Source organism: Chionomys nivalis, chromosome 7 (genome assembly GCF_950005125.1).
Source record: "Chionomys nivalis chromosome 7, mChiNiv1.1, whole genome shotgun sequence".
NCBI lineage: Eukaryota > Metazoa > Chordata > Mammalia > Rodentia > Cricetidae > Chionomys > Chionomys nivalis.
In genome coordinates this window covers 52,210,928-52,221,566 of record NC_080092.1, presented here as the reverse complement: position 1 = coordinate 52,221,566, position 10,639 = coordinate 52,210,928, and the positions used below count along the sequence as shown (strand labels likewise).

Here is a 10,639-nt window from a genome sequence, read left to right as displayed (position 1 = left end):
GGGCGGGGGACGGACGGGCGGGCGCGCGCGCGGACGGACAGGCGGGCACGCGCTGTCCCGGGAAGGAGTCACCGGATCCGCTCTAGTTAAAGGGGCAGTGCACTCTGACAGTAGGTCCCACCGGGCAGACACAGGGAAAGCGCGCTGCGGACACACAGGGAAAGCAGAACGCCAGAACGTGGGAAAACTATCGCTCCAGAGGAGCCGGAGAAGGTGGGGGCGGACCCCCGAGGGGACTGAGATCGGAGCCGCGCACGTCGCCGCCGTCAGAGGCGCTCCTAGGAGGCGGGGCTTGTCGGCAGACCACGCCCAGGAGGCGGTCCGGTCAGCCCGGCCTTCAGGCGAGCTGGGCGAGCGGCGCTGCTGCGGTCCCTGCGGTCCCTGGTCCCTACGGAGCTCGTTCCTGCCCGACCTGAGGTTCCAGAATTCGCTTCGCAGTTGCCTCAGGTGATGGGGCCAAATGCAGGCATCGCCGGCGTAGCCGCTCGATGCTCTCTTCCCAGATAGCCTTTAAGTTTGAGTCCCCGACCGCCGCCTCGGTCCCAGTCAGCCCCAGTCAGCCCCTCAGGCTCAGGTGTCTTCTTAGGCCGCAGCTGCCTTCTGAGGGCAGGAGACGCCTGCCCACCCAGCCTGGTCTGCGCATGTCCCTCCGCATCATAGGCTCACTACCCCACGGCCCCTCCTATGCCCTCCTGCTTATTGCCAAAGGTTTGGCTGTGGGCCCCATCTACCTGCCAAAGGTCGCCCCAGCCCCCTCAGGCCCAACCACACCCTCGGGCCTTGGTCCTTCCCTCCTGGCACTTTCCCCACCGCCAGGCTCCTCAGCCAGGGCATCATCCTTCAGATGCCCATCTACCCTCTTAGCTGTGTCTTGCTGCCAAGGTCTTGATGATCCCTTGGTCAACTTGATTCTGTCTGACTGCCTCAATCCGCCCGGCCCCTTAGATCCAGGTCACCCACTCAGGCCTAACTATCCGAAGGCCGCATGCCCCTCAGTTCCCAATTGCGCCCCTAGTTCTAGACCCTCTTCCGACGCAGGACGTCCAGTTTCGACCTCACATGCTCTCTCAGCCCAACCCTATCCCATCTGCCACTTCGAGAACACTCCTTTTGTCTTTTATCTTCCGCAACCATTGTCAGCTCCTTCTAGCTACCCTTACTGGTTTTATGGCTTTTCTTTTGGGTCTCTCTTTGTAACCCATACCCCAGTCCGGATTTAAACTCTCAATCCCGAGTTAACTTCCTGAATGCTGGAATCCCAGGATTGCAAAACTATGCCTAACTCACCTTTGGCTACCCTTTGCTTCTGACACATTCAGATTGGCTCTCTCTGTCCTTTATGCTGGTCTGCATGCACTCCTAACTTACCTAGTAGTTTATTGGTAGGGGTTCCCAGAGCCTTGGTCGTGCAGGCAAGCTGCTCTGCCACTGAACCACATCTCTATCGCCTCCCTAGCTTTTTTCTTTCTTTTCTTTTCTTTTCTTTTTGGTTTTTTTGAGACAGGGTTTCTCTGTAGCTTTAGAGCCTGACCTGGAACATGTAGACCAGGTCGGTCTCGAACATCACAGAGATCCACCTGCCTCTGCCTCCTGAGTGCTGGGATTAAGGAGTGTGCCACTACCGTCCGGCCTCCCTAGCTTTCTTATATGTTTTGGTTTGTACAAAGTCTTGCTGTTATAAACTAGGTTGGACTCAAACTCATTTTGCTCCTTCATGAGCCTCCTGAGTGCTTAGGATTATAATCTAGATGGCTTTTATCTAATATTTCTTCATTTGTTTTATTTTTCTGGGTTTTTTTGTAGTATTCTTTTTAAAAATAAGCATTTATTGTTTTAGTGTGTGTGTGTGTGTGCATGTGTAGAAGTCAGATCAGGGATCAAACTCAGGTCATCAAGCTGAGGTAGCAAGCATTTTTATCATTGAACCAGTTCCTTGGTCTATATCTAGTATATTTTTTTAAGGTTTTATTTTTAAGCTGTGGAGTGGTGGCACACACTTTTAATCCCAGCATTCAGGAGACAGAGGCAGGCAGATCTCTGATTTTGAGGCCAACCTGGTCTACACAGTGAGTTTAGGACAGCCAGGGCTACACGGAAAAACCCTGTCTTGAAAAAGAGAAAAAATAATTAGTTTAAATTAATTATGTGTGTGCTCATGTTTGTGCATGAGGATCCATTGAGGATGTGGGTGCTTGTGGAGGTCAGAAGAGGAAATCAGATGCTCTAGAGCCAGAGTTACAGGTGGTTGTGAGCTGTATGACATGGCTGCTGGGTACCAAACTCAGGTCCTCTGCAAGAGCAGCAAGCTCTCTTAAAGACTGAGCCATCTCTCCAGCCTTCATAGCGAGTATTTTAATTTTTTTCTATATAATCACACCCCCACACACAACCTTTTACTATATCTAGGTCATCTGTCCCAAATGCTAGCTAAGTGCATTTATTTATGGTTTTATTTATTTCATTTTTATGTGTGTTTTGTTTGCATGTACATATGTGAGCCATGTGTGTTCCTGGTGCCTACAGAGGTTAGAAAAGGGTGTTAGATGATATTACAGATTTTTATGAATCACCATGTGGGTTCTGGGAACTAAACCCAGGTCCTCTGCAGGAGCAACGAGTTTTCTTAGGAGATGAGCCATCTCTCCAGTCCCACAAGTGGAGTTTATTAAGAAAAGGTTCTGTGCCGGGTGGTGGTGGCGCACGCCTTTAATACCAGCACTCAGGAGGCAGAGGCAGGCGGATCTCTGTGGGGATGAGGCCAGCCTGGTCTATAAAGCGAGTTTCAGGACAGCCAGGACTACACAGAGAAACTCTAGCTCGAAAACAAAAACAAACAAACAAACAGAAAAGGTTCTAAAATAGATTTAACCATAGGCATTAAAAGAAAAAGGGCAGCCGGGCGGTGGTGGCGCACGCCTTTAATCCCAGCACTCGGGAGGCAGAGGCAGGTGGATCTCTGTGAGTTCGAGACCAGCCTGGTCTACAGAGCTAGTTCCAGGACAGGCTCCAAAGCCACAGAGAAACCCTGTCTCGAAAAACAAAAACAAAAAAAAAAAAAAAAAGAAAAAGGGCAGGTACTGAAGAGTTGACTCCGTAAGAGCCCTTACTGCTTCTGCAAAGGTCGTCTTCTGCCCTCCTCCAGCTCCTGCATACACAAAGTAAACATAAACTCATAAGGCTCACATATATACACAGAAATCAAAAATTAGTAAGTCTTGGAAGAAAGAAGAGCTCAGGAATACATATATACCCAAGTATGGATACAGATTTCTCAAGAGAGTTTCTGTGCAACTGACTTCACTGTTCACTTTACTATAGACCAACGGCCCTCAACCTTCCTAACGTGACCCTTGAATACAGTCCCTCATGCTATGGCAATCCCCCAACCATAAACTTTTGTTGCTACTTCATAAGTGTAATCTTGGCACTGTGATTAATCATAGTGTATATATGTTTTTTTTGTTTTTTTTTTTTGGTTTTTTTTTTTTTTTTTGGTTTTTCGAGGCAGGGTTTCTCTGTAGCTTTGGAGCCTGTCCTGGAACTCCCTTTGTAGACCAGGCTGGCCTCAAACTCACAGAGATCCGCCTGTCTCTGCCTCCCGAGTGCTGGGATTAAAGGCGTGCGCCACCACCGCCCGGCCGTATATATGTCTTTTGATGGTCTTGATTACAGCTGTGAAAAGATCATTGGACCCCCCCGCCCAGGGGATCACGACCCACAGACTGAGAACCACTGGTGTAGACCCTCTCAGTTGCTTCCTTTTGTTGTCATTTCTCCCATGGTCTCGCTAACCTTTCATATCCAATTTATTACCAACCCCCAGTTCCTCCATTTCTCTGTCCCCAGTCGCCAGTTCTAGTCCAACTGTTGCCAAAGGGCTCCGCCCCATCCAGCTTCCACCTGTCGTGCTTTCAGTTCCATCATCTTGTATTACAAGTAACTTAACTTGCATTTATAATTTTCATTTAAGCTATACGTTTAGCTCCAGGAAATATTCTCCTTCATATCACCCACCTTTCCTGCTGTTGTTGTCTCCAACTTCACATGTTCAGTTAATAGTACAGCACTATCGTCTCTTAGGGTTATGAAGCTCTCTTTTTTCAGCATGTTCAGTCCCTTTCCAATCTCTACACTTGTTCATGGTCTGGTCTACAGCTATTACATGAGTGAATGATTCATTACCCATTATCCTCCCAGCACCAAGGAGGAGATCCAGTCCTGCTACCCAGCTAAGTCCAGTCATGGAGGGACAGGAAGATGGCAACAACATCCTCCCTTTTGCCAAGTGAGTCCTCCTTGCTGGGTGGGAAGGATAAGGATGGGTTGGAGGGAAGAGATGGATTCTTCTCAGAAAGGAATGGAGTAAGAAAGAACAGGAAGCCGGGCGGTGGTGGCGCATGCCTTTAATCCCAGCACTTGGGAGGCAGAGGCAGGCGGATCTCTGTGAGTTCGAGACCAGCCTGGTCTACAGAGCTAGTTCCAGGCAGGCTCCAAAGCCACAAAGAAACCCTGTCTTGAAAAACCAAAAAAAAAAAAAAGAAAGAAAGAACAGGAACCTCAGTGTCCGTGTTTAGGAAATGGATGGTTTGTTAATTATTCAGTAAATGGTTTACTATTATTACTTTAAATTGTCCATGTAGGGCAGAAGAAGGCTTGGGATGCTCTAGAAACAGAGTTACAGGGAGTTTTGAGCCTGCTGACATTCATGATGGGAAACGAACTCAGGTCTTCTGCCAGACCAGTGTGTGTGCTCTTAACCACTGAGCCAGCTCTCTAGCCCCAACAGTTTTGAACACTGTAATGTTCTAGACACTATAGTAGGCATTGGGGATTCAACAATTAGAAAGGAAGGGGATCTCCTCTCAGAGAGCTCGTAGTAGAGCAGAATGCATAAATAAGCATCGTTACACCTAGTTATGAGAACTACACAAAAAGATACGTAACAGATTAGGAGTTAGAGGAGATGGAAGGTAGGGTCACTGTAGAAAACTATTGTGTAGAAGGTAATTTGAAATGAGATTGAGCTTGTCTGCAGAAGGGGGATGGTGGAGGCAAGAAGGAAATAAACTTGGAATGTTCTAGTAACAAATGAGACCAATGTAATCAAAACTTGTTGACTGAAGAAAACGTGAAAAATAAAGTTAAAAGAGTTAGGAAACGTCAGATCGTAGAAATCCTTGCAGTCCACAGACAAAAACTCTGTGTTTTTTGTTTTTTTTTTTTTGGTTTTTTTTTTTGTTTTTTTTGTTTTTGTTTTTTTTTTTTTGGTTTTTCGAGACAGGGTTTCTCTGTGGCTTTGGAGCCTGTCCTGGAACTAGCTCTTGTAGACCAGGCTGGTCTCGAACTCACAGAGATCCGCCTACCTCTGCCTCCCAAGTGCTGGGATTAAAGGTGTGCGCCACCACCGCCCGGCAAAAACTCTGTGTTTTTATCCTGAATATGGTGGGAGTAGAAAGTTTTCAACAAGGAAGTGAAATAAGCACACTTTTTCCTTCAGCCTTTTTCTTTTCTTTCTTTTTTGTTGTTGTTTTTGTTTTTGAGACTGGGCTTCTTGGCTGTCCTAGCACTAGCTCTGTAGAACAGGCCCGCCTTGAACTCACAGAGATCTGCCTGTCTCTGCCTCCTAAATGCTGAGATTAAAGATGTACGCCACCACCTCCCAGCCCTCCTTCGACCTTTTTTATTATGGAAAATTTCAAATAAATATAGCAGAGAAAGAGTATTTTGAACTGATGTTCTCATTTCAGGGAGAGTCAATAATTTTCATTATATGGATATTCTTTTTACCTATCTATCCCCCTCAATTTGGTGGGGGGGACGGAGTGAGACAGGGTTTCACTGTGTAGCCCTTGCTATCCTGGAACTAGCTCTGTAGACCAGGCTGGCCTTGAACTCACAGAGATCCGCCTGCCTCTGCCTCCTGAGAACTGTGCCACCACTGCCCAGCTCCCCTTTAGTTTTTAAAAATAATTTATTTGTGTGTGTGTATGTGTGAGTTTATGCACACATATATGAGCAGGTGTGTGCACCATGTTGCACACATGGATGCCAGAAGGTGTAGAGTATCCTCTATCATTTGCTACTTACTCTTCTCTAAATTTTTTAAAGATTTTATTAATCTTATTTTATGTGTATGAGTGTTTTGACAGTGTACCATGTGGGTTCTGGGAACCTAACCTGGGTCCTCTGCAAGAGCAACAAGTACTTTTAACCACTGAGCTATCTCTCCAGTCGAACCATATCTTCCTTTGAGGCAGCGTCTCCCTCTAAACCTGGTGTTCACATTTTCTCAGAGTGGAAGTCTGCACACCCCAGCAGTCCTGTCTCTGACCCTTCAGAGGTAGGGTCACAGGTGTGTGAGGGACACTAGCTTGTTACATGGGTGCTCATGATTGAACAGCAAGCATTAACTCTAAGCTGTATCTCCAGCCCCTTTGTTTGTTTTAGAAGTGGGGTCTTATACAGTTTAGGCTAGCCTCATACTTACTATGTAGAAAAGGATGATTTTGAACTCCTGACCCTCCTGTCATCGTCTCCCAAGTGCTGAGATTATACACATTCACCACAGAGTGTTGGCTCTCCTAAAGGTGGAGCTTAGGGGCAGTTGTGAGCTGTCTGATATGATTGCTGGGAACTCAACCTCAGTTCTCTTAAAGAGCAGTAAATGCTCTTAACCACTAAGCCAATATGATACTTAAAGGATTATTTTTGCTGGACTCAGGAGGCAGAGATAGAAAAAAAGATTACTTTCTCCTGTTCTGTGTAGTAGAATTGGGGAGAGGGGAATAAGAAGTGAAGCAGGGGCTGGAGAGATGGCTCAAGCAGTTAAGAGCATTTGTTGGATCTGGATTCAATTCCCAACATGCACATGGCAGCTAAAAACTGTGTATAACTCCATGTCTAGAGGATCCAATGCCCTCTTCCTATCTCTGTGGGCGCTGCATGGATGTGATGAACAGATATATATATATATATATATATATATATATATATATATATGTATATATATTCAAGCAAACATCCAAACACATAAAATAAAAAAATACATCCTTAAAAATAAAAAGAACTGGGGCTTGTGGGATGTCTCAGTGATTAAGAATGCTGGCTGCTCTTCCAAAGACCCAGATTCAGTTCCCAACACCCATATGGCATCTGATACACTCTTCCAGGCTTTGTGGGCACTGCATGCACATGATACACAGACACACATACAGGCAAAGCATACATACAACATGAAATAAAAATAAAAATTATTATTTTTTTTTTTTTTTGGCTTTTTGAGACAGGGTCTCTCTGTGTAGCCCTGGCTGTCCTGGAACTCACTCTGTAGACCAGGCTGACTTCAAACTCAAAGATCCACCTGCCTCTGCCTCCTGAGTTCTGGGATCAAAGGTATTCACCACCACTGCCTGGCTAAATTTTTAAAATAATAATAATAATAATAATAGAAATAGGGAAAGCAAAATAGAGAGACCATTGCCATAGTCCAAGGAGAAAAAGATGATAGGTGATTGCAATATGAGAATGAAAATGGAAACAGTGGTCAAATCTGTGTATTATTCAGATATACAGCTCACTGGATTGGCCAATGGATTAGATACAGGAAATGAGGGGAAATATACCATAGAAAGTTTTGGGCCATAGCAGCTAGGCATATGGGGTATATCTTTTATCAGGTTGAAGGCTGAGAAGATGTTGGGTGGAGCCTAAGAAGGAACCGGGCTGAACAGATTTTGGAGTATTCGCATGCTGGAGATACTTAAAGTCATGAAATTGAATGAAACCACCTACAGACAGATAGAAGTGAAAAATATAAAAGACTCCCTGTTATTTCAGTTAAAGACTAGGAAGTTGGGCCAGGCATGATGGTGCACACCTTTAATCCCAGCACTCAGGAGGCAGAGGCAGACAGATTTCTGTGAGTTCAAAGCCAGACTGGTCTATATAGCAAGTTCCAGAACAGCCAGAACTACATAGTGAGACCCTGTCTCTCAAAACAAACAAAAAAATCAGAAAATTAAGCATCATTCAATCTGGGGACAAGGAAGTAATAAGCACTGTTCACACATAGCTCCTACACCCTGCATACAAGGCTATTGATTGTTCTTTGATACATAAGACACAGTAGGGTAAATAGGGTATCTCTCTCTTGGATCTTCATTAACTTAAAGGAACCTAGTCTATCAAAATCACCTGAGTAACCAAAGCCTTCCCTTTTAAATTAATTTTATTTACTTATTTTTGTGTTTTCCAATGGTCTTAGGCAACCCCTGTGAAAGGGGCTGCGACCCACAGGTTGAGAACATGAGCCTACCTTGTTCTCTTCTCAGGAGTTCCAAGGTGGTCAGCCGATCCTCACGCTGCAGCCAGCTCTCCCAGAGTAGCAGGCCAATGCCTCAGCCTTACGGAGACACCTTCTGGGAGAATCTTAGCCGAAGGTCTAGGTGAGTAGAGCAGAAACCGGAAGCTTGGAGGTGGGAAGGTGAGGCTTTACTATTTTTAAGGATCATGTATCCTTACAGCAATGAGCCCATGTTTGGAGGCCTCTCCTACTTTGATGAGACTGTAGCTCCAACAGGAGGTCGGAGCGTTTGTGAGAGAAATGGTGTTTATTGGGTGTCCTTTCTGACTCCAGCTCCTATTCTTGTTCTTCTCAGCTCCAACTGGATGGAAGAACAGTACATTCCACCAATGCTGGTATAACAATCCCTGCTCCTCAGCCTTCTGTTAGAGTGTTCTTGCTGCCTTCCTGTCCTTATTACCCTTTTTCTCTGGTATCTCCCAACCAGTATCTAAGCAGGCCCTGTTTACTGTAAACCAAGCATCCTGTTTTCCAGATCAGACCCAGTTTCCAAAGACCCCAGATTTTCTAGTTCAGCCCAAATTTCCCGGAAACCCACATTTGTCCACCCATTTAGCAACTGTTCTTCCTCCTTGGCACAGAGGACCACTGGGTGCTCGCAGCCTGGCCCGCACCCTCTTGAAGGGCTTCCTCCTCCTGCAAAGCTCTGGAGAAGAAAACGAAAGAAGCTGCATTTGGAAAGAATGCAGACGGGCTCTGGAAACATTCCAGCCCGTGTTAGAGCTGTTACCTATCACCTGGAGGACCTGAGGAGGCGACAGAGGATCATCAATGAGTAAGGAGGCATGGCGTCTGGCCTCTGGGAGCCAGGCAGGGATTGGTGGAGGGTAATTTGAACTAAAGAAAGTTGAGAGCTTTGAGAGAATTCATTGGTACTTGAAAAGGAACCATGTCCCTGGTGTGATTCAAACATAATTTTCTTATTTTTTGCATTTAATTATGTATGTACATATGTACTGCATGTCACAGTATATATGTGGAGATCAGAGAATAATTTATGGAAACTGGTCCTCTTCCTCCATCATCTGGGCCTGCCATCAAGTTGGTGGCAAATACCTTTACCTGCTAAGTCATCTTGCTGGTCCTCAAACATAATTTCTATAATATGAAAGAAGCAATTGAGGGATTGAAGATAAGTGAAATGGGCCATGATGACTAGAGAGCACATCACTGAATGAGGGAAATTAGGGGTCGCTGACAGGCCCCTGAACTGAAAATTCTTCTGTCTGTGGAGAGCAAAAAGTCAGATGGTACCACCTATCCATCTATGAGACTCAGCAGGAAGTACTTCAGACCAGAAGGGGGAAGAATGTAGAAGCTGGAAGCCTGACTCCAGGCCCCTTTCTCCTAAGCCTAATGTCTCCACAGACTAAAGAAGGCCCAGTGGGGAAGCTCTGAGGTTCCATCTGAGCTCCCCCAAGTCCCTGAAGAGGGCTATGGATTCCTCAGCACTACTGAATACCTTGACGTGGAAGAAGAGAGGGGAACCGATCCACAGGAAGAGAATTATTTTGTCACTCCCAGGGATCAGGTATGATTGGACATGAATTTGGTAGGGGTAGGGTGGAGGGTGATATCAATTCATAATCTCGAATGGGAAGGCGGCACAAGCCAAGAGCTGTTGAATAGCTGAATTTAAAAACGAAAAGTAGTCATGAACCCGAGCTTGGGGAGTGGGGCGTGCCTGAATTTGGTCATGAAGAAATGTGGAGACCTGTTTTTCCATTCTTGCCCCTCTCCCCCTTCTATTTTTCTCATCCACAGCTGCTTTGGTCTCCCTGGACCCCCTTAGGCCAGGGGGGGACTTATGCCTCTGGGCGGCTAAGCTCTCTGGCCCACAGCACTGTTACAGCCAGGAGGAACCCCACTTACAATCCTCAGAGGATGGAGCTGGAGTCTGAGGAGTAGTGGAAAATCATCCATGACCAAGCTTCCAGACCAATCCAAGCGCGAGACTCTCCTCACTGCTGGCGGCAAGATGGTTGTTCCCTCTCCTAACCCTAACTGTTGATCACAGCCTACTTGAGTTCCTATCCAACGGTCCCATTCCCTCACAGCCGGACCCTGATCTTGTGTTCTTTCTGTTCTGTTATTAAAGAGCCTGGAGGCAGTGAGAGGGGAATTGGAAAGGAGGACTTCTTTGATTTTCTTGAGGACCCAGTTACAATGAAGTGAAACAAGGTCCCCAAATTAGACGAGCCTCGCCCGAGACAAGAAGAGTTCTGCCCAGGTCCAGCCTCCAGGGCTCTGGCCCTGTACCTCTGCCCAAGCCCCATC

General features: G+C 46.2%; 1 protein-coding gene across 2 annotated transcripts; it reads left to right on the top strand.

The window, feature by feature from the left end:
- Window positions 1-168: 168 nt before the first annotated feature.
- On the top strand, window positions 169-10,533 carry Inca1 (inhibitor of CDK, cyclin A1 interacting protein 1). 2 transcript variants are annotated; one of them, XM_057776462.1, is made up of 7 exons: window positions 169-447; window positions 4,198-4,285; window positions 8,331-8,444; window positions 8,658-8,697; window positions 8,944-9,137; window positions 9,731-9,893; window positions 10,127-10,533. In XM_057776462.1, the coding sequence occupies exons 2-7, from the start codon at window positions 4,242-4,244 to the stop codon at window positions 10,268-10,270; spliced, it is 699 nt and encodes a 232-aa protein (XP_057632445.1). In that variant the 5' UTR covers window positions 169-447; window positions 4,198-4,241; the 3' UTR covers window positions 10,271-10,533. The 2 variants fall into 2 exon arrangements, with proteins under 2 accessions (XP_057632445.1, XP_057632446.1); XM_057776463.1 differs by lacking the exon at window positions 4,198-4,285.
- The last annotated feature ends 106 nt before the right edge of the window (window positions 10,534-10,639 follow it).

What these genes read in the sequence shown, in the direction of transcription:
- Inca1 (XM_057776462.1), top strand. Translation starts at nt 4,242, where the DNA reads ATGGAGGGACAGGAAGATGGCAACAACATCCTCCCTTTTGCCAA. An exon ending in AATCTTAGCCGAAGGTCTAG is followed by an intron (nt 8,445 to 8,657) that starts GTGAGTAGAGCA and finishes TGTTCTTCTCAG; the next exon opens with CTCCAACTGGATGGAAGAAC. An exon ending in AGTACATTCCACCAATGCTG is followed by an intron (nt 8,698 to 8,943) that starts GTATAACAATCC and finishes TCCTTGGCACAG; the next exon opens with AGGACCACTGGGTGCTCGCA.